The sequence below is a fragment of the Ovis aries genome, chromosome 14 (assembly GCF_016772045.2).
Source record: "Ovis aries strain OAR_USU_Benz2616 breed Rambouillet chromosome 14, ARS-UI_Ramb_v3.0, whole genome shotgun sequence".
In the NCBI taxonomy this organism is placed as follows: Eukaryota; Metazoa; Chordata; class Mammalia; order Artiodactyla; family Bovidae; genus Ovis; species Ovis aries.
Window position 1 is genome coordinate 56,013,974 of NC_056067.1, and position 22,791 is coordinate 56,036,764.

At 52.4% G+C, this 22,791-nt stretch overlaps 2 protein-coding genes across 17 annotated transcripts in view; one reads left to right on the plus strand and one right to left on the minus strand.

Annotated features, from left to right (window-relative positions):
* The first annotated feature begins 1,712 nt into the window (after positions 1-1,712).
* SIGLEC11 (sialic acid binding Ig like lectin 11) lies at positions 1,713-7,945 on the plus strand. Its single transcript, XM_027977946.3, has 9 exons — positions 1,713-1,863; positions 1,936-2,316; positions 2,479-2,766; positions 2,965-3,012; positions 3,527-3,784; positions 3,893-4,177; positions 4,424-4,520; positions 5,009-5,075; positions 7,068-7,945. Exons 1-9 carry the CDS (start codon positions 1,827-1,829, stop codon positions 7,257-7,259), a joined length of 1,653 nt encoding a protein of 550 aa, XP_027833747.2. The 5' UTR covers positions 1,713-1,826; the 3' UTR covers positions 7,260-7,945.
* A 2,003-nt stretch (positions 7,946-9,948) lies between these two features.
* The window catches only part of VRK3 (VRK serine/threonine kinase 3), a 37,152-nt gene continuing 24,309 nt past the window's right edge, over positions 9,949-22,791 (minus strand). For 5 of the 16 annotated variants that reach the window (XM_060398776.1, XM_060398777.1, XM_012190723.4 and 2 more), the window contains 4 exons: positions 20,990-21,122; positions 19,531-19,651; positions 14,525-14,583; positions 12,795-13,154 (listed from right to left, as the gene is read on the minus strand). In XM_060398776.1, coding sequence (XP_060254759.1) covers positions 12,964-13,154; positions 14,525-14,583; positions 19,531-19,651; positions 20,990-21,122 — 504 coding nt within the window. In that variant the 3' untranslated portion in view covers positions 12,795-12,963. Of the gene's footprint in view, positions 14,584-18,372; positions 19,652-20,989; positions 21,123-22,791 lie in introns of those variants that run through there. The other 11 variants (XM_027977457.2, XM_060398779.1, XM_060398780.1 and 8 more) reach the window with 6 other exon arrangements.

Below are 22,791 nucleotides of genomic sequence, written 5' to 3' on the forward strand. Positions count from 1 at the left end.
GAAGCCCAAGAATACTGGCGTGGGTAGCTTATCCCTTCCCCAGGGGATCTTCCCGACCCAGAAATTGAACCAGGGTCTCCTGTATTGCAGGTGGATTATTTACCAGCTGAGTGGTATGTTAGGGCAACTTAAAGCTGACCAATACACCCAGCGGCGATGTGTGACAACACAGATGGAGCATAGACCTTGGAGTCCAGTGTTTTTACTGGGGGCCTGTTATAGGTTTGTGTCCCCCCACCCCCAACAAAAGATGTTCAAGTCCCAACCCCCAGTCCCTGTGAATGGGACCTTATTTGGAAACAAGGTCTTTGCATGTGATCAAGTTAGGTGAAGTCATGGAGGGGGGGCCCTAATCCAATATGAGGGCTTCCCAGGTGGCAGTCCAGTGGTTAAGACACAGAGCTTCCACTGCAGGGGGCACAGGGTCAATGCCTGGTCAGGGAACTAAGATCCCACAAGCCATGCAGTGCGGCCAAATAAAAAAAAAAAAAAAACCAAACCAAAATAGTTGTAAAATACCCATCATGTAAAATTTGCCATTTTCACCATTTTAAAGTATACAATTCCAGGACACAAAGTACATTCACGATGGTGTGCCACCCTCTCCACCATCCGGTCCCAGAACTTTTACATCTCTCCCAAAAGCAGACCTCACACCCATGAGCAGTCACACCCACAGCCCCAGGCAACCAGCAGTCTACTTTAAAACATAGGCCCCTTCCGAGTATGTGGCCCTGTGCATATATATATATATATATATATATATATATATGTTATAATAAATACTACTAATAAATTATAATGTATATATATTCATGTATTTATCTGGCTGAGCCAGCTCTTAGTGCTTTGATCTTCATTGTGGCATGTCACCTCTTCATTGCTGCATGTGGGATCTAGTTCCCCAAGCAGACTATGGATTGAACCCCCTGCATTGGGAGCCCAGAGTCTTAGCCATTGGACCACCTTGGAAGTCCCTCTTCACAGTGTTTTTGATTTACTAGCTAATGTCCAATTCCTCAGGTTTGACTGGGAGTTGGGCGGGCGGGTGAGCAGTGTAGACTCTCACAGGCACTCAACACAGCATGTTCCAGACTCTCTCTAAGCCTGAGTAGGGGGATGGAGGCGGGAAGGGGGCTGAGAACCTGTCTCTTGATCTAGGCTGTCCCTGGATCAACCTGGTGTGATCCAAGCTTCTCGTTCCCCAGGTGCGTGCTCCTTATCTCATGAGATTTCACTTACAGAACAAAAAGTCCAAGATCAAAATTATTAGCAATTTCAAGATGACCCCCTTAGAGCATCAAACCTCAGTCGGGAAGCCCTTCGGAGCATGGGGCCCTGTGTAAATAGTTCACTTCCTACTGTGGAGCTGGAGGCCTTCTGTGGACACAGACATGTCCCCAGGACAGGCAGGGAGGTTGTGTCCTTTGGGGATCCTGGGTTTGGGGTCGCGCAAACAGTGAGGCAAGACTTGTGAGGTCTCGCCTTCCTCTGCCCTTAGCTCCTTCATGGAGTCGACATTTGCCTAGCAAATGAATGAATGACTGCATCCCTGCCTCTGGAGCCCCTCCCCACCCATTTCCCTTGAGAGCCCCAATGGCCTGAGGCTCACCCAGGGTGGCTGCGTCCTGAATTAGAGCTGCCCAGCAACGTCCAAGCACGAAAGGAGAAGTCAGAAGAGACGTTTATCAGACATTGGCAGCTCTGAGCTTCTTCTTTTGCTCATTTGTGGATGGTCACTCTCCCCTTCCTGTTGGAGCTTCCTTCACGGACAGGCAGGCAGGTCCAGAAACTGGACGGCCCTGGGAACTCCTGGCCGCTTGGACATGGAGAGGCTGCTGCTGCTACCCCTGCTGTGGGCAGGTGAGTGGGCCGTGGGGAGGGCGGGTCCTGGGCTGGGGCTGGGGCTGCAGCTGAGCCTCTGTGTTCCCCCAGGGTCCCTGGAGAAGGAATCACTATACCAGCTGCAAGTGCAGGGACCAGTGACAGTGCAGGAGGGTCTGTGCGTCTCCGTGCCCTGCAACGTCTCCTACCCCCCACTTGGCCGGGCCGAGTCCACACGCGTTTACGGGGCATGGTTCCGGAAAGGGGATAGACTCCAGGAGGACGTCCTTGTGGCCACAGACAACTCAGCCCGGGGTGGAAAGAAGAAGAGAAATATCCCATTCCACCTCCTTGGGGACCCCAGGGCCAACAACTGCTCCCTGGGCATCGCAGAGGCCCGCAAGCGGGACAGTGGAAACTATTATTTTCAGCTGACACGAGAAGCTGCAGAACACAATTACAAGAATAACCAGCTCACTGTGAACGTGATCGGTACGGAAGGGTCCCCAGGAGCCGAGGTCAGGGAGGGTGGGAAGGATGGACCCTGCCCCTCCATCTCTGAGGGTGGTGGGGGACAGTGGCCCACAGTCAGGTCAGGGTGGGCACACACAGGGGTCCCCCTCAGGGTCTAGCCTCTCCGTCTCTCCTCTCCAGCGCTAACATGGACCCCTGATGTCCACATCGAGGAGCCCCTGGAGTCCGGCTCCAGCAGCCACCTCAAATGCTCCCTGCCTGAGGCCTGTGACTGGGCCACGCCCCCCACCATCTCTTGGACCGGGGCTGCCCTCAGACCCCCGGGACTGGACTCCAAGGAGGCCTATAACTCCTCGGAGATCCTGCTCACCCCCCGCCCTCAGGATCACGGCTCAAGCCTCACCTGCCGGGTGACCTTCCGCAGGGCTTCTGTGAGCGCGGAGAGGACCGTCACGCTCAATGTGTCCTGTGAGCACTGGGCCAGGCCTGCAGGGTGACTGCAGGGCTGGGAACGGGCACTGGTGACCCCAGGCCCGGGCCTTGGGGGGCCCCTGTTCTGCTTTGCTTCTGGTTCTGTGCCTCCGGGAAGTGTGGGGGGCCCTGGGAAGGGGGCTGGGGCAGGGGCAGCTCTGAATCCCTCCTCACTGCAGCGTCTCTGCCCCCCAGATCCTCCCCAGAAGCTGACCATCAGCATCTCCAGAGGAATTGGCACAGGTAGGAAGGGAGGGCCATGGAGCATGGCAGGGATCACAGAGAAGGGAGAGCCGCCCCCTGCCCCCACCCCGCCGTTCATTCCGGATACACGTAGACAAACCTCAGAAACATCACCTTGAGGGGAAAAAGCTGGATGTTTACACGCCACATCCAGAAGATGCAAATCTATAGAGACAGTCGTGGTCGCATAGGGCTGGGGTATGGAAGGATGGGGGAGATGGCTGAGGGGTGCGGAGTGTTTTGGAGCGGGTCATGAAAATGTTCTAAAATTGACTGTGGTGATGGTTTTCCGAGTGACTTTCAAGTGGTATGTAAATGGAGTTGTATGGTTTGTAAATTATCTCTCTATAAAGCTGCTTAAAAAGCTACTTGTGGGATCTCTTGGCAACTTGAAAAAAATAAACAGGATAGAGAAATAGAGACAGGGCTTCAGAGTCTGGGCTCAGCTCTCTGTGCCCCTCTGTCTCTCTGTGTCTGTGTCTCTCTCTGTCTCTGTGTGTGTGTCTCTCTCCAGAGCTGAAACACCTGGGGAACGGCTCATCTCTTCCAGTTCTGGAAGGAGACTCTCTGCGCCTGGCCTGCGACACCGACAGCAACCCCCTGGCCACACTGAGCTGGTCCCAGGGGAGCCGGACCCTGAGCCCCTCACATCCTTCAAGCCCTGGGGTCCTGTACCTGCCCCGAGTGGAGTCGGGCCACGAAGGCGAACTCACCTGCCGAGCTCAGCACCCTCGGGGCTCCCTGTGGATCTCTGTGCATCTCTCTGTGCAGAGTGAGGGGGGGTGGGGGGGGCGGGGCGGCGGGAGGAAAACCCCCCGGGGAGAGGACACTCGGGTGCAGGGAGGGGACAGACACCACTGACTCTCCTCCCTCCCTGCAGCACCCCCGCAGCTGCTGGGCCCCTCCTGCTCCCAGGAGGATGAGGGTCTGCGCTGCCGCTGCTCCTCTCGAGCCCAGCCGGCCCCCTCCCTGCGCTGGTGGCTGGGCGAGGGGCTGCTGGCGGGGGAGCTCAGCAACGCCTCCTTCGAGGTCGCCTCCAGCTCCAACGGGCCCTGGGCCAACAGTTCCCTGAGCCTCCGCGAGGGGCTCAGCTCCGGCCTCAGCCTCAGCTGCGAGGCCCTGAACGTCCACGGGGCCCGGAGCGGGTCTGTCCTGCTGCTGCCAGGTCAGGGGTCTGTTGCGGGGGGTGGCAGGGGAGAGGCTTAGAGGGGACAGGAGTCATCCTAGAGAAGATGACGCTTGGCGGGGAGAAGGGCCTGAGCGGGAGGGTTGAGAGGCAGGGGTGGGGGCAGAGAACTGTTCTTTGGCTGGCTGGGGACTGAGGACAGGAGAGCTCAAACTCTACTGGAGGAGGGGGCACATGGGTCCTGGGGCTTGGAGGGGAGTCACCCTAAATCTTTCTCATCTGCAGGGAAGCCCAGGCTTGGAGGAGAATTTGTTCTGGGGGCCATCGGGGGAGCTGGTGCCGCTGGCTTCCTCAGCCTCTGCTCCTGCCTCATCTTCTTCAGGTGAGTGTCGTCTCTGGGGGCAGGGCAAGTGCAGGGTGGGGAAGGGGATGGCCTTGGAATCCCTGGAGGGCCCCCTCTGGAGGAATCTGGACGGTATGGCGCTTTGGAGAACTGAGTCATGGGTCAGGGAATCGGAGCAGGGTCTGTCCCCACCGTGCACCCCAGCCATCGGTGAACAATGCCCGTTGTCACTATGAAGATCATGAGACTAGGTGCGTGCCCTACCTCTTGGCCTTGGTCAGCCCTTCTAGCCTGTCTCTCTCTTAAGTTTTCTTATCTTTTGGCTGCCCCACACAGCATGTGGGATCTTAGTTCCCCGACCAGCAATCGAGCCTGCGGTGGAACCACTGGCCACTGGCCTGCCAGGGGAAGTCCCAGCCCCTTCTAGCCTCAAGTGGGGATGGGGAGGGGGTTAGGAGGGGGGCAATAGCCGCCCTCCAAGCTCTGAGCCAGCTGGGCTGCTAAGAGGTCCTGGCTTCCCCTCTCAGAGTGAAGACCTGCAGGAAGGCAGCCCGTGAGAAGGATGAACCCGGCACACCGGGTCCCACCTCCCAGGTGAGTGGTGAGCCCTCGGTCCCTCAGGATCCCAGCTGCCTGACTGGATCCCTGACTCCCCACCTGGCTGACTGCCATGGCTGCAGTCCTCGTGATGGCTCAGGTGCGCATCACGACCCACACAGACTTTTCCTCTTGGGTTCCATCAGCATGGGGCTTCCCAGGTGGCTCAGCTGGTAAAGAATCTGCCTGCCACAGGACACATGGGTTCTATCCCTGGGTTGGGAAGATCCCCTGGAGGAGGAAATGGCAACCCACTCCAGTATTCTTGCCTGGGAAGTACCATGGACAGAGGAGCCTGGTGGGATACAGTCCATGAGGTCGCAGAGTCAGACAGGACTTAGCAACTAAAACAACAACCCATCAACACAGCCACTCAGTCCAACGACCTGGGAGCCCCTCCCTTTTGCCCTCTGTCTCCTCTCTCAAGAGCCAAGGACCACTAATCCACCATACTGATTGCATTTATTTCCAACTGGGCCCTCCTCCTTTCTCTCTGGACCCCAGACCCACGTTGCCCCCACTTCCTACCTCACCTCCCCAAAATAACTATGTACTACCAACAAAATCAAGTTCAGGGGTCCCTAAGATACCACCAGGCAAGTTCTGAGACAAACTTATCAGGCAAGATATTTTGAGGGCTTAGAGGTTCCCTCCCAGGTGCTGGAGCAAAAGGTCAAATTTTCTTCAGGCAAGGCTAACTCTTTCCGGCATAAGATCTTTCAACTATAACATTCATAATGGGAGCCTCCCTGGTGGTCCAGTGGTTAGGGCTCCACGCTCCCAATGCAGGGGGCCCGGGTTCCATTTCTGGTCGGGGAACTAGATCCCACATGCTGCAGCCAAGAGTTGGCATGCTGTAACTAAGACCCAGTGTAGCCAAATAAATAGATAAATATTAACAAAAAACAAGCAAAGAAAGAAGCTTATGATGCAGTTTGGGGATTGCGTTTGCCTGACTCTGTAATGAAGAGTGGTCCCTGAGGTCAGTCCAGGCCTGAGCAAATCCCTGACCTCTTCTAACACCCATCCCATTCCAGTCCTATTAGATAGTAATATAACTGACTACAGCTTGAATGCCTGCTTCCCCCACTGCAACCGTGAGGCAGGGGGTGGCATCTTCTTTGTTCCTCACTGAATATCCAGCGCCTGGCACCAGAAGAGCTGGTCCTTAAGGCAGTACCGGAGTCAGAAGGACCTAGCATAAATCTTGGCCCTACCAATGATTAAATGTCGGGCTTGGGGACATTCTCTTAGCTTCAATTTCTCCACCTGATGTGCGTGTAAGCACATCAGTCGTTCAGTCGTGTCTGACTCTGAGACCCCATGGACTGCAGCCCACCAGGCTCCTCTGTGCATGGGGACTCTCCAGGCTAGAGTGCTGGAGTGAGTTGCCATTCCCTCCTCCCGGGGATCTTCCCAACCCAGGGATCAAACCCAGGTCTCCCTCATTGCAGGTGGATTCTTTACCGTCTGAGCCACCCGGGCAGCCCGATTTTATTGCCACAGCCCTCATTTATCTCCACCTGATAAATGAGGATAAGAGTGTCTCCCAAGCAGATTGTTGTGAGGAATCTAGAAGACTGGCAACTGATTACCAAGTGCCAGGCATTAATACTCTCAAGCAGTGAATGGGTGAATGAGTGAATGAATGGATGGGGGCCCAGCCAATGTTCGCAATGAATAGATGAAAAGACTGAGCGTTCAGTTTCCAGGTTCACTTGTGGACCCTTCTTGCTCTCTTCCAGCTCTTTATCCCTTAAAAAACTTTCAATTATTTATTTTTATGTGGCTGTGTCGGGTCTCAGTTTCGGTGTGTGGATCTTTGATCTTCCATGGGGCATGTGGGATGTTTAGTGGCGGCTCGTGGGATCTTAGTTCCCTGATCAGGGCCCCCTGCACTGAGTGGGCGGAGTCTTAGGAACTGGCCCATCAGGGAAGTCCCCAGACCCTGTTATCCTAATATGATGCCCTTCTTTCCCCTCCACGCAGGGTTACCAGGATGAGAGTCCTCCAGGCAGCCCCCTGGCCTACCTGCCCCCAGCCGTGGCCACCCCCCTCTCAGGGGAGGATCAGGAGCTTCATTACGCCTCCTTCAGTTTCCTAGAGCTGAGGCCCTGGGAGCCTCGGGACCAGGCCGCCACCAGCACCACCGAATATGCAGAGGTCAAGATCCTTAAATGATGATCCCGCCACCCACAACCTTCTGCAACCTGTGGTTGGGGGACCCAGGGCTTCTCAGGGAAGAGAGACATCAGGGACGATGCCTGAGAGAACAGTTTTCCATGTACATGGGCTACCAGCTAGCATACGCGAGTCCCGCTGGTGGGGTGATGGGCAGAACTGGGCTCATGTTTCAGACGTGTTACTAAACACGCATGCGAGTTTGAGCGAGTCACCTTCTCCCTTCTCAGTCTCCCGCTCTGTAAAATGGACACCACAAACCTAACTCACAGGGTGGTCGTGGAGCATCAAGGCAGTAATTAACGTATAGTGTCCCACGGAGGTGAATATGCAAAGGGCATCTCACCCAAGCTTAAACCTCTTCCCAGGACAACCTGCTAGGATAAAGGTCTGGCATGCTGGGCCAAATGGGGACCACTCTGCAGGGCTATCTAGCTCCAGAGGTGCCTCCCCCCACCCCCAAGCCTGAGCAGAGGTTGTCATTAGGCAGGATCACATCTCTAGGCCCCACGTAGCCCGCCCCTCCCTTCCCTTCCACCAGGACTCACCCCTGGGGCACTTCCTGCGAACACACTGCAAACTGGTCTTTCTCTGAGCCTGCTTCCTGGAAACCCAACTTGTCTATTTTCTCAGACACAAAAATCATTCACTGATTATCTGAAATAAATGACAAGGGTTCTTTTTAATTCTGTGTCCTTGATATTTTGGTTCTTAAAGAGTTTCTTTTTTTCTCTTTTGCAGAATCTGCTTATAAAATTCCTTGCAGTTCCATACTGTGTTCATTTACATTATAATATAGTTTTTATACGGGTCATAGCCAACTGCTTTAGTTCTTTTTCCCATTGAGAATCCATTTAACTTTTTCCATTGTTTCCATTCATGAGGGAACACGCCCAACAGTAGAGTCATGAGCCAATATAGGAATATATTTTAGCACAAAGTTAACAACTTCAGGCTGTAACTGCTCTACAAACTAGAGGTGTTGAAGGACGTAATTCCATCTTTCATGGCACATTTTGCCTTGCCATATTTCAGGATTATGTTGCATCTCTTGATCAGTGACCTTTAGAAATGGTGTCCGGACTTCCCTGGTGGTCCAGTGGTTAAAAATCTGCCTGCCAACACAGAGGATACAGGCTTGATCACTGCTCCGAGAACTAAGATCATTAACGCTGAGAACAACACCCTCCTCTTTCAGAAGTTGGGATGAACTGTCAAAACCTGGGCTCTGGAGACAGATAAAGGCTGCTTGAGAGAAGGGGAGGAGACGGTCCGCTGTCCACACTCTTGCCGCTCTGCCTGGATGTGGGCTTCTCCCGTTGTTTGCACAGGGCTGGTCCTGCTGGCTTGGCTTGCTCAGAGAGGGGAGGGGAGGACCAGGGTGGGGAGAGTAGCCAGACCTTGGTCAAGCGCACCGAGGGCAGGAGGGTGGCGGGGTTGGGGGGCAGGCGTCGACTGTGACCATCCCCCCTGCCTGATCTGGGATCCCCAAGGGTGGCTGACGTCCATCTTCCCTTGTGGACTCGCGAACACAGAGGGGCTGCCAGTGGGAGATTTTCTGATGGGTTTTCTCTCTCATTGAGGAATACGTCCTTCTGCAAAGGGTTATACACCCTTCCTTTCAGCCAGAGATGGTCATCAGTCCGCTCATTCTTCTTTACTCTCCAGAGAAGGGGGAGAATTGAGGCTTCTCTGAGCAGTTTATCCCTGCTTCCAGCCTCTGATTCTTCCCATCCCAAAGCAGGGTGCATAATTTAAAATATCCAAAGCGAAATTCAAGGAGGCATGTTTATCTCCTCCATTTTTTTTCATTTTTAACTGAAGCTCCTTCTCCTTCTCAATCCCTCCCAGCCTAATTATTTGCACATGCTGCTGGCCAGCCTGCCTTTGAAATCTCTCCCCAGGCTCTCTCTTTCTCTGTCCTGTGGCCTCCTCCCTGGTCTCTCTGTGTCCAGGCTCCCCCCAAAGGTGCCCTCCAGTCTGGAGGACCCTCATTCTCCATCACAACCCGTGCTTTGTCTTCAGAGTGCCGATCACAGCCTGAAGTCGTGTCCTTCTGCTTGACTGTAGACTCCATCAGCTCAAGGACCTTGGCACGTAGGTCTGGTTCATCGGGATCCTCTGGGCAGCATGATGGGTGTCGTATAGCATGAACTCAAGACATGTCTGCTGAATGTTTGTTGAATAAGAGGAAGGGTGAATGTGTGGAAGAGAAGAAGGGCAAGTGGATGAGAGAATGAGCGGTAAATGAGTGGACGGATGAGAGGGTGAACGGATGGACGGACAAGCATATGGACGGGTGCATGGAGAGATGGATGGATGGATGATGCTGGATGAAAAGTGAAAGAATGGATGAATGAGTGTCTGCTCGAAAATGTGGATAGACATATGGGAGAGTGGAGGGAACTCCCTGGTGGTCCAGTGGTTAAGAATCTGCCTTCCAGCGCAGGGGACGTGGGTTCAATCCCTGATCAGGGAACTAAGATCCCACATGCTCTGGGGCAACTAAGCCCTCTCACAGCAACTAAGATCTGACACAGCCAAATAAATAAATACTAAAAAAATAAAAAGAGAGAAAGAAAGAGTGGATGGTTGGATGAACGGTTGAGGAGATGGATGGATGGATGGGTGGGGAAGAAAAATGAGCTAAATTTTTCCAAAAGAAACTTCTTTTGCAGACAGTCGACTCTCCAAGTTCCAATGAAACAATTTATTGTCAAAGCGTAGCAGTGCCAATGGCAGTGTCCCCACTGAGGGGACCAGCCCAACCCCCGTCTGTGAACTGGGGGTCTTCTCCGCCCAAAACCCCAGGGGCTGGCGGAAGACAAGAGCTGAAGAGAGGGACAGTCGAAAGGAGGGAGTTCACAGTATCTGGGGCCTAACTTCTGGGTTCCCTGAGGCTGATCTAGACCGACGATGAGCAGTTTCACCTGAAGAAGAGGCAGGAATGCACATTCGAGGGATCTTTTGAGAAGCTTATCTGTGATTCTACAGCAGGCCTTGAGTCACATAGCTCCTTTTTCTTTTTTTCTATTTCAAACTCCAGGCTGAAAGTTCTAGAAGACAATAGAAACGGCTGTCAGTGTCATTCATTCAAAGGGTACCCTTTAAGCCCCTACTGTGTGACAGCAGCTTTCCATCAGTACTTTCTAGGGATGGGCAACACCACCACAAACAAGAGGACCAAGGAGGCTTTGCTGGGCCTATAACCTGGAGGAGAGCTGTGGAGACAGGACAGATTAAACATGCGCTTCCCCCCAAGAGGGGACAAGGGGTGTGCAGAAAACAGGAGACGTGATAGGGAGGTGGTCGGAAGGCACCTCACTGGGGCGATCTGGGGAGGCTTCAGGTTCTGATGGGCGGTGATGAGGAGGAGCCGGTCATGGCAAAAACAAAGGGGACAATGGTCACAGGCCGTGGGGATGGCGCATGCCGAGGTCCTGAGGTGGGACTGACCTCTGCCTGGGCTGGAATCTGAGGGGAGGATGGGCAGTCAGGCCAAGGCAGAGGCAAGAGGATCCCCAAGTTACCCCAAGGTCCCCGGGCTCCTTAAGGAGCAGCTCCTCACTAAGTTCCTAACCGAGGACAAACGGGCTGCTGAGTGAGTGGTCCTCGGGGAGCGAGCAGACCGGAAACTATGGTCCTGAAAGGGGCCGTTAGGTTTGCTTTTAAATTTCCACCATATGGGCTGGACGGGGAGGGATGTAAGACAGGCCAGCATCGACTGGAAGGCCGGACGGCCCACTCGGTAAATATGGGTGGGGCATCTGCGAGCCAGGCCAGCGACGCGAGCGGGGAACACAGAGATACAGAGACAGACTCGACCTGGTCCTCATGGAGCTCATCGCCAGCAGGTGACTATGACAAGTACCCATGCTCCAGGGGATCCCGGACAGAGGATGGCGGCAGAGCCCTGGAGGAGGTGGACTAGAAGGGACTTAGCAACTGAGCGGAGGCGGACAGAGGGGTGTGGGAGGAGCCAGAGGTCTCTCAGACAGCTGTGGGGGTGGGGACAGAGACTGGGATGGGGCGGGGGCGGGGCAAGCTGGGTGGAGGTCATGCTTTCATATTTGGAGAGTGTCTGTGGTTAAGGCGGAGAGTGTGCTAGGTTTCTGAACAAACAAACAACCTGGCATTTCCGGAGCGCTCTGCACCTAGGAAGGGCGCAGAAACATCAAATGGCATCAGTGGAGACGGCAGTGGGAGCCAGGGACAGGGTCGAGACCCCCCCGGTTCCTCCTGCTGGAACCCACCTAGGGTACCACCTGGAGGTCCAAGGGGTCATAGGCGGACGCCCGCAGGTCCTGCAGCAGGGCTTCCAGCTCGTTCCTCAGTGTGGAGTAGGGCGGCTTCTCCTCATACTGGAGGGCCATCACCACCTTCAGATACTCCTGTAGGGTCTCTGCGGCCAAAACACGGGGGAGGCCTGAGGGGAGCGGCCCCCCAACCCAGAGCCTGGGGGGCTGTGCCCAGAGGGTCTCAGCCACGGTGCTCCTTTGCTCAGTGCTTCCTCTGTGCCCGGCACTGCTACAGCCACTTAAGATTTTAGTTTTTTTAAACATTAAACATAAGCACGGGAAAGTGGTACCAAGAGCAGCAGTGTGCCTGTCGCCTAGCATCACAGATAGGGATGGAATAGGACAGTGTAGGGAAACAAGAGCCAGCCGAGACGGCGGTGGTCAGGCTCTCTCGCCCGGCTCCCTCTCACTGCCGTCCCACGGTCCACTTGCTCTGGTCTACATTGTGTAAACAGTGACTCTGCGTGGTTATGGAACAGCTGAGATCGTTTATAGCGCTGCGCAGGAGAATCATGCCTACAGAAGCACCGCCTGAAAAGCCCTTGCCGCAGTGGGGTGATGTCAACCACTAGAGAAGAATAAAGCCTGTCTGCCTTGCTGCTGCGAACAAAGCGTGTCTGCGGTTCCTCGCATCTTCTTCCACCTTCTTCCTATCTGCTGCCTGGCTTGCAGCTGGCCTACTCTGGGTTCAACTATAGCAAGACAGACAGTTACTCAGGACGTAGAAGCCCCAGTAGGGGACTATAGACAGAGGAAACCTAGGCAACTTTTGGAGACCACTCTAAGTTGATGCTGCCTCAAGAAAGCTATTGGGGCTTCTCAGTGGCCAGGTGGTAAAAGAATCCGCCTGCCAACGCAGGAGGCATAGGAGATGTGAGTTCAATCCCTGGGTTAGGAAGATCCCCTGGAGGAGGAAATGGCAACCCACTCCAGTACTCTCGCCTGAGAAATCCCACGGACAGAGAAGCCTGGCGGGCTACAGTCCGTGGGGTCGCAAAGAGTCGGACACAACTGAGCAGGCATACACACACACACACAGCCTGCTTAATTCTGGGGCAGAGCCCACTTGCCTGCTGGCTTGCACCTCTCACGAGCATCCTGTATTAATAAATCTACATCGCGCCTTCATTTTGCCTCTTGCTGAATTCCTTCTGAGCTGAGACAAAAAGAATCAGCCTCAGTAAGTCAAGGCATCAGGTGAGTGATTCCAATTAAAAGACAGTGGGGTCAAGTCTTAATCTGAGGTGCACAGATTTATCATCAGCTATCAACTCACACCAACCTTGTTTCATCAAAACCCCTACCGCTTCCCCCTCCTGTATTGTTTTAAAGCAAATCCCAACTGATTATACAATTTTATCTCTAACTATTTGGTGTGTATCTCTGAAATGGGGGCCAACAAGCTTTTACTGTGAAGTGCCGGAGAGTAAATATTTTTGGCTCAGAACGCAGGGAATCTGTGAGGGGAGGACCAAACTCGGCTGTTCTCCCACCAAAGGCCCAAGGAGGGAGGCCGGGAGGCCAATGCACCAAGACTGCTTTCCTGATGGACGCTGCAGCTTGAATCTCACAGGTTCATGTGTCACGAAACGATGTTCTTTTGATGTTTTTTCAAAAGATACAAATGAAATTATAAACAAAACAGAAACAGATGTTTAGAAAGGCATTTTGTCATATGAAATATGTATTCCTAATTATAACCCGTTACTCACATACATATATATGACTATAAATATGTATCGCTGAAGCTAGTATCTCATTAAGCATTTCCTTCTGCAAGGCATTCATACTCTTCCTGTCTTTTAAGTTTTGCTTATCTGTTTAATTTTGGCTGCCTTGGGTCTCCTTTGCTGTACCTGGGCTTTCTCTAGTTGTGGCGAGTGGGAGCCTGCTCTCTAGTGGCGGTGCCTGGCCGTCTCACTGCGGTTGGCTCCTCTTGTTGCGGAGCACAAGCTCTAGGGTGAGCTCAGCAGCTAGGGCTCCCAGGCTCTAGAACGCAGGCTCAGCAGTTGTGGCACATGGGCTTAGTTGCCCCTTGGCATCTGGAATCTTCTCAGCTCAGGGATCGAACCCATGTCTCCTGCACTGGCAGGTGGATTCTTAACTACTGGACCACCAGGGGAAGTCCTTTAATTGTTTTAAAAAACCACCTGACCCTCCATCCCTGAGAGACTTGCTGTTGACACTGGCTGCACACCCTCTGCAATGCTTTCTTCTCAGATTTTCTTCTCTGATGACATCTTTTACTAATGAAAATGGGATCTGACCATGTGTGGTTTATATATATATATATATATATGTATGCAAGGGGTCCTACAGTTGTGACACGTGGGATCTTTGATCTTCGCTGCAGCATGCAGAATCTTTTTTTTTAATTTTTTTATTTTTTTTTTTGGCATGCAGAACCTTTAGTTGCAGCATGTGGGATCCAGTTCCCTGACCAGGGATCGGACCCGGATCCTCTGCACTGGGAGCCCAGAGTCTTAACCACTGGACCACCAGGGAAGTCCCTGTCTTTTTCACTTTTAAAATCCCCATTAAATGGATTTCATGACTGACTAATGAGTCACAACTGCAGTTCCAGCTGACGTTAAGTGTATTTTACCACAATTTTAAAAATATCCATAAAATTCTGTAAGTATTGACACAGAAAATCTCCAAGGAATCTTCTTAGATGAAAAAGTAAGTCAGAGACAAATATAGGGTGATACGACTCTATTAAAGAAAACCCACACATGATGTGTATGTGGTTACGTGTGTGTGTGCGCGCTGCTGTTGTTATTGTCCAGACACACTTCTGAATCTGGCGGGGGGGGGGGATGATTTTTGTTTCTACAAGGGGCACAGATACACATGTGATTTGGAAAACTCGAGGGAAATAGAGGGGTGTGATGACAGGCATCCCCCGGATGGGTCCCAGTCCTGGTCCCTCCGTGGCCCCCGCCTGCTCCCTCCCTTGGGACATACCTGAGGGGGTGATCCAGCGACTGCACTGTCCCACGAGGCCCTCTGGGTTGTCAAGAAACCTGATGGGACAGAGGCACGCGTGAAAGGCCTTTCAGGGAAGGACAGTCACCTTTTGAAACAGGATGTCTGGTAGACGTGCCCTAGTTTTCCTTATTCTCATTAGTTGTGATCTAGAACAGGGGTCCCCAAACTTTGGGACCTAATGCCTGATGATCCAAGGTGGAGGTGATGTAGTAATCATAGAAATAAAATGCACAGTAAATGTAAGGCGCTTGAGTCATCCTGAAACCATCCTCCCGCCCTCCACCAGTCTGTGAAGAACTGTCTTCCACGAAACCAGTCCCTGGTGCCTGAAAGGTTGGGGACCGCGGTTCGAGAGAGTCACCGTGGACACTGGATGAGTGAATTCTGAACGAGGCGTTTAGGGGAAGCACAGCGTTAAGTACTTGCAGGCTTCCAACTGCAATATTTTTACCAACTTATCAATACATCACCTGGTTTCACCTGTGTGTGTGCCTGTGTGCACGCTCAGTCGCCTCAGTCATGTCCGGTTCTTTGTGACCCGACGGACCATAGCCCACCAGGCTCCTCTGTCCATGAGATTCTCCAGGCAAGAATACTGGAGTGGGTTGCTATGCCCTCCTCCAGGGGATCTTCCCCACACAGTGATCAAACCCATGTCTCTTGAGTCTCCTGCATTGTCATGCGGGTTCTTTACCGCTAGAGTCACCTGGGATGCCCATTTGTATAAATATACATATATAAATACACACACCCCTCTTGGACCATGAAAGAAAAATGAAAAGTTAGGGGGGAGGGATAAATTAGGAGGTTGGGATTAACATATATATACTGGTACATATAAAACAGATAACCAGTAAGGATCTACTGTATAACATAAGGAACTCAGTATTTTGTAATATACTACATGCAAAAAGAATCTTAAAAAGTATATACATGCATATATATATAAACATAACTGAATCACTGGCCTAGACCACCGGGTTGGCTCCCCACTGTCCACCGAGTCATGGGGTGCTGTCATCCCCTTTCACTCCTCCACAGCCCAGAAGTCCCTAAAAGCCCCAGCCTCTTGCTCCCCAACCCTCCCATGGCTCCGGGCCCACCTCAGGCCTCACTTTCTCCCTGGTACCCAGCCTCCTCCCCAGCTTTCCATTCACCGCCCCCCAACAGAGCCCCAGAGAGTCTGTCTATGTCCAGAGTGGACCCTGCCCCTCCCTGATCACAGCCGTCCCAGGGTTTCCCAGTGCCCTGGTTCGGGGGGAACCTCTGGCACCAAAGCTACCAGCCCCTGTGGCCTTGTCTCCCTTCCTTTCTCCCGCCCGTCATGCTCCAGTCACACCAGACTCCTGCTAATCCCCTTACCAGCTCAGGCGTCCATGAACAGCTCCGGGCCTCTGCACCTGCCGCTCCTCTGCCCTTGGCTACCTTTCTCTACCCTGATACCTGGTAAGTGGCCGCTGTCCCTTCTGGACATGGCTCGAGGGCCTGTCACCTGGAAGCTTCCCCTGGACGCCCCCAGGCAGAGGAAATGGGTCCCTCCTGAGTGCCTGCACACAGGTCCATGGATGCCTTACAGCAACTGTCATACAGGTACAAGGACCGGGTCTGACGCGTGTCTCTCGGGATATATGAGGTAAATGACTGAGCAACAGAGTGATGGCATAAAAGGGCTGTGCCAGCCTCAGGACCGCGTACATTGTGTGAGCACTTCCTCCACACAGGCTCTCACCGTCGGAATCTGTGGGACCTCTCTGCCCAGCTGCAGGCTTAAGAGTAGAGACCAATTCCAAGTGGAGTCTGTGCTTTCCTAGCTGGGGGCCTCGCATGCCAGAAAGCCTGGGGAATCAGACTGCCTCTCATCTCTCTTTGTTATTCATTCATTCTGTCATGAACTAGAACTTACAAAAAAAAAAGAATACATATTTGCTGAGTGAATGGAGAAAAAGCCATATACACCAGTAACATCTGAGAGGACAGTTGAAAAGTGAAAGTGTTAGTTGCTCAATCGTGTCTGACTCTTTGAGACCCCATGGACTGTAGCCCAATGGGCTCCTCTGTCCACGGGATTCACCAGGCAAGAGTACTGGAGTGGGTTGCCATGCCCTCCTCCAGGGGATCTTCCTGACCCAGGGATCGAACTCAAGTCTCCTGAGTTCCAGGTGGATTCTTTACCATCTGAGCCACCAGGGAAGAAAATGTGCATATGGCAACATGCCCCCTTGTGGGCCCTTAGGTCAGCTGACAGGCTGGGCTGGGGGGTCTAGAACGAGTCCCGCATCACCGCTGACATTTCCCTGAGGAGCATCTTCACGCTCCCGGCCCTCCCTCTGTGGCTGTGGTTGGGCTCTGGGGCTCTGGAAGGAACTGTCACTTATTCTCTCAGGGTCTCCTCGTAAGAGCAGCTCATTCTCATCGCTAACACAGCAGAGTGCGTCAAGGAGCAGTTCACAGACTTCAGCCACACTAAACATGTTAGTGATTGGGCTGTGTCCTCCGACGACCTGTGTCACTAATCCTGAGACCCGTTGTTTTCACCTGGCTTCACTGTAGAAAACACGAAATTACTGGAAAACTAGAAAATAAGTGCAAAAAGAAAAGACAACAGGGCAACGGGCTTGCGTTACGGCAGGTACTGAGGCTGCCTTCCAATGCAGAGGTTGCCTGCAGAAGCCTGGTTGCTGAGGGCTGCTCTGTCTTTTCCCCCTTCTGCAGAGATGTTAGGGCGTATTAGCACCCGGGTGGGACCTCCTCACTCACCTGCTAGAGTCGCTTCACCTGTCGCCATCGCCACGAGACCTGCCCTGGCCTTTAGATCTAAAAGAGCAGGCATGCCCACCCTGCCAGTGCCACCGCTGGATGCCAGGGCTCTGAGCTGACTGCCCCGCCCTCTGACCTCTGACACGCTTCGTGTCTCACTATCTGTTCACAGCCTCCATCATTAGAATGTGAGTTCCCTGAGGGCAGGAGTGTCTGTCTTAGCTTTTCTGTATCCCCGGGCCCTAGAAGAGCCTAGTGCAGGGAAGTGCTCAGTGAGTATCTGGTAAGTGGAGGGTGGCTGCATCCAAACGCCACTGATACGCTGCGATGAGCCTCTCAAACTTGGGAGGTACCAGCTTCCAGGTGAAAGGGCCTCCTCTGGAGTCAAAGGGCCTGGGAGCGCCTCTCATCAGCTGTGTGACCCAGGCCGATCACCTAAGATCTCCGTGCTTCAGATCGGGAGAGCACTTGCCTCAGAGTTGACACAGGGAAGCGGTGGGTGCTCTGCCCGGGGCAGGAAAGCATACAGCAATGTTAGCCGTGAACAGGTCGTTATGGGCAGGCCAATGTGACAGGTGTCCCTTCCTTGGACGTGAACAAGCAGGAGACCCGATGCGGTGGGGGTGAGGGAAGGGCTCCCTGGGGAGTGACGACTAAGCTGAAACATGATGGAGGATGAGATCTGGGGCGGGGTACCACTGATGCCAACGGAACACACACATACGGGTGAGTGTTTGATTGGCATAAATCAAACACTACATAGTTTTCAAGGACAGAGCTACATCTAAAATTACTTGAGGAGAAGCACTGAGCTTCTTTAGCCATGTAAAAAGTTAAAGAAATAAAGCATTAAGTGAAAGAAGGAGAATGAGATTTAGAATACAAGACCATTTATGCAAGTCAAATGCACTCATCACATGTTTAAGAAAAAAAATAAACTGTTGTTTAAGGACCCAGATGTGCCTATACCTTATTTAAAAGCAACAGTCAGAAGCAGTAAACTCGACGCACATGTAACTGGGGTTAAACTGGAAGTGTTGAGTGAAGAAAGCCAGAAACGGGTGAGATTCGAGGCAGAGTAACATTTATGCAAGTCAGATACAGTGCCACGACCGTCATGCAATTTTAAGGATACAAGTACATTTAAGCAAGCATATCAGTAGGACACGTATATATTCGGTATGTATGAGTGGGTACCCATGGTTGAGTAAAGGAAGATGGGATAATAAAGGGGGCAAAATGAGAGGCTCAGCACGAACCATCCACACAGCATGCTCGGAACTGAGAAGACACACAGACTCGATGCTGTTCACTGGAGAGTTTTCTCTCTTTCCACTCTCCCAGGGCTTCTGCAGACAGCTCCTGAGACACTGCTGAAGTCTGAGTCTCTGTTTGAACTTCAAGTTTGCACATCAGATGTGATACCCCACCATCTCCTGAATGGCTCCTCTTGGGGTAGCTCTCCTGCCCCAAGCCTACACCACAGCTTGAATCCCGAGCTCTGGACCTGCAGAGCTGCCCTGAGTCTAGTTGTCCACTGTCCACATACTCAGCAGCACCTCCCTTTACAGCCAACAGCCCCTCTGTCCTTGGTGCTGAACCGCGCACCCACCCGCACCCCCCCCCGTACCCCCACTGCCCTCTGTCCTTGGTGCTGAACCACACCACCCAAACACTTCTGGTTTTATCCCACTGTCCTTGGTGCTGAACATCTAAACCAGAACTAGCAAGATCTTCTTCACACGCAGAAGAGAGGAAGTGTGGACACCAGAGGCCAGTGTTGCCAGATACTGAGGCAAAGCCCAGGCCTAACTTCTCAGGTTGCCCATGTATCCCTGTGGGAGTGAATGAATCATGGCGTCCTGCACACCTTGAGCATTTTCTACAGGCAGGGCTCTGTGCTGAGTGCTGTGCACCCAACTCCCTCGAATCCTTCCACCTTGGGGTGGGCACTAATAGGATCCCTGACACTGGAGGACACTGACACTTGTGGAAGTTAGGCTGCCCACCCATAGCCTGCAGTGGTGGGGCCGGAGTCTGACCCCAGGCAGTGTGGCTCCAGAGCCCATGCTCTGGCCAGCTGGAATGGACGCAGAGCACGTGCCTGAGAACTGCAGAGGCCAGAGGCTGCCTCCCCCTTTTCCGTCCCCTCTTGGGTTCTGAGCTTCTGCCCCACCTGCAGGGATGCTGGACCAGCACTGGGCTCTGCTGACCCCTAGACTCACTTCTGTTTCAGCTTCATGATCTCCTCGGTGTTGGGAAGGCAGTTTGTCCATGGCAGGGTCCCATAGAGCCACTTCAGCAAACAGTACCCCAGGGTCTGGAGATCACTGCGGCGGGAGGGCCCTGGGGAGGGAGGGAAGGAACGTGGCCACTCAGGCAGACGTTCTGACACGCCCACCCTCATCATTTCTCTCATCAACTCAAGCATGTGCTCACACATGCAACCATCCAAACACACTGCCTCTCCACTGTTCACCCACTTTTCACTTGTCTATTCTCACTCTTTCACGAGGCAATTACTCATTCGCTCCCTTGGTCATCTCTTCATCCCCGGTTTCACTAGCTCACTCCCTCACCTACTTGTCCTTCATTCATGAACCTATTTGTCCCGTGAATCCTCAGAGCCTTGGGTGACAAGCCCCTTCCCACATTTTTTTTTGGTATTTATTTATTTAGCCGCACTGGGTTTTAACTGTGGCACGTGGGATCTTTGATCTTCATTGCTGCATGTGAACTCTTTGGTTGCAGCATCTGGGATCTAGTTCCCTGACCAGGGATGGAACCTGGGGGCCCTGCATTGGGAGCATAGAGTCTTTGCTGCTGGACAACCAGGGAAGGCCTCCTTCCCATAGTCTTAAATTCCAGACAAGAGTTTGGTTGGGTCCCAGCCCTTGACAGTCCAGTGGAGAAATGTAACAAGGCATGAAGGTGCCTAGAAGGATGGCCACTGAAGTCAGCCTCACTTGGTAGACAAAGCAGACAGCGGGGTTTGGTTTTCTTTCACTTCCTGAATCACATGATTTAAACACTTCACATAAGCATTCGACAAACACTGCGAGCTGACTGTGTCGGACCCTCTGCCACCGGGTGCTGGGGGCACAAGCACCATCCCGTCCCTGGGGGACTTAGCATAATGGGAGGATGCGGGCAGGGACTTGGATGGCCATGGTTTCAAGGGGTTTTGGTGAGAGAGGCCAAGATCTCCTCAAGGCATCTCCTCAAAGTGTGCTCTTCTCTTCCCATGCACTTGCCCAGGATAATCTCACTGCTGTCCCTGGGCTTCAACTGACAACTTCTGAAATACCGCTGACATCTGGGTCTCCGTCTAGACCTCACTGGTGTGCTGCAGAGATGGATAGTCAATGGTTTACTGCTGTGTATCAGCAGCCCCTCCTGGATGACATCGGGGCCCCTCTCGCCTTCTAAGTCCACACAGGTCCTGAACGTGACCCTGGGGACCTGCAGGGCTTCCTGGCAGTCCACTGCTCGCTGGCCTCAGTGCTGCCCCACAGTGCCTGATGCGCGGGGATGCTGTCCATGGTTCTGACCCCCACCATGGCTCCCCGCCTTAGTGTGACTCCTGCGTTTGGCCACCTGCTGTCCATGGCTGTGACAACTGGGAGCTGTCCTTGTCTGAGAAGCATGTCTCCAAGCTCCTGAACCCCTCCTCTGGCCTCTTACCACATCCCTTGTGCAGGTCCATGCTAATGAACTCAAGGTTCCCCTCATGTGGGCTCCTGCTGCCTTCGGTGTAGGCCACGTGTCTGCCACCTGGCGAATAGCGGAAGGTGAAGCCGTAGCCTGCCAGAGTCACCTGTGTGCACGTGGGGAGAAGCCATACAGTTTGAAGATTAGGAATCTGTATTCTGGAGTCACAGATTTCAATTGTGAGTGTAATTTGAAACAACCCAATGCCAAACAGTACAGGAGGATGTGGAAAGAACCCAAACCAGTCATTCCCATCACTGTTCAGTCCCAGTTCCCAGAAGTAACCACTAATAGCTTCTCATATGTTCATTTTCTTTAAATAACCAGCAAACGCACGTGGATAAGGAGGACGCTCTAATTTTCCACAGAGGGATCGCCCCGTACCTCCTGTTGGGCACACAGCTTTCTGCACTTTAACAGTGTATTAACTGCAGAGCCAGACAGACCAGACTCCAGTGCCAGCGTGGCCCATTAGTGCCCATACAGCTCTGGGGAAATTATGAAACTCTCTGTGCTTTGATTTCTCTATTGGTTAAATGAAGATAATCATAGTCCTTACCTTGCAGGGCTGTGAGGAGGCTTAGCTGAGTTTAAAACACAAAGTGCTTAGCCACCAGACACACAGTTAGCCACGCTGGCTTTCTAACGGCTACCTCTTATTCTGCTGAATGGAGAGGGGACACCTGTTGACTTTGTCCATGTGAGACCTGGATTTTTCTGGTCACAGTTTGTGATGGTTACTTTTATACGTCAACCTGACTGGGCCACACGGTGCCTAGACATGTCACCAAAGGTTAATCTGGGTATGTCTGTGAGGGTGTGACTGGAATGGATGGTAGACTGCCCTCTCTAGTGTGTGGGCCTCATCTCATCAGTTGAAGAACAGAACACAAAGGCTTAAGTGAAAGGGAATGCCCCTTGCCTGTCCACTTGAGCTGAACATCAGCATTTTCCTGCCTTTGGGTTTGAATAGAAATACCAACTCTTCTCAGGTCTCGAGTCTGCCAGCTTTCAGACTGGAACTCACATAGGTTTCTTCAGGCCTTTGGACTCTGACTAGAAGCACACCATTAGCTCTCCTGTTCTCCAGCCTGCCAACTGCAGATCTAGGGACTCTGAGCTTTCTGAATTTGAGTCAAATTCTTATAGTGTCTCTCTCTCTCTGTGTGTATATATATATATACATATACACACACACATACACATTCTGTTGGTTCTCTTTCTTTTCTTTTTGGCCTCCTGCTATGTGGGATCTTAGCTGTCTGACCAGGGATCAAACCCATGACCCCTGTATTGGAAGCTCAGGGTCTTAACCACTGGACTAACAGAGAAGTTCTGGTTTTGCCTAATATGGTTCTAGGATTTTTCTCTCAGACCACCCCTCTCCAACTCTCAGTCTAAGTGATTGAGGTGAGGCTCACCCAATCCATTTCCACTGGGGTTGCTAAATGGAGGGGATTTAAGCCTCATTTGCTGGTGGTTATTTTGTCCCCATAGCAAAGAGGGACTGCCTGATAATGAGCAATGCAAACACAAGAAGAGCCCAGAGATGGAAGATCCAGTTTCCTAATGACAGGGTCTGAATTTTTAGAATCAGCCATGCCTGAAGCCAGTGAAGTCCTGGATTTTTTCACTCCAAGGAGCAATAAATTGTACCTTCCTTTTTTTAAACTAACCTTTTTTTTTTTTTTTGCTTAAGGCATGTTAAATTTGGTGTCTATCATTAGAAAGAGTAATTATGATTTACTTTAAATACTAATCAATACGCCATCAGG

What these genes read in the sequence shown, in the direction of transcription:
- SIGLEC11 (XM_027977946.3), top strand. Translation starts at nt 1,827, where the DNA reads ATGGAGAGGCTGCTGCTGCTACCCCTGCTGTGGGCAG. An exon ending in CGTCACGCTCAATGTGTCCT is followed by an intron (nt 2,767 to 2,964) that starts GTGAGCACTGGG and finishes TCTGCCCCCCAG; the next exon opens with ATCCTCCCCAGAAGCTGACC. An exon ending in GTCTGTCCTGCTGCTGCCAG is followed by an intron (nt 4,178 to 4,423) that starts GTCAGGGGTCTG and finishes TCTCATCTGCAG; the next exon opens with GGAAGCCCAGGCTTGGAGGA.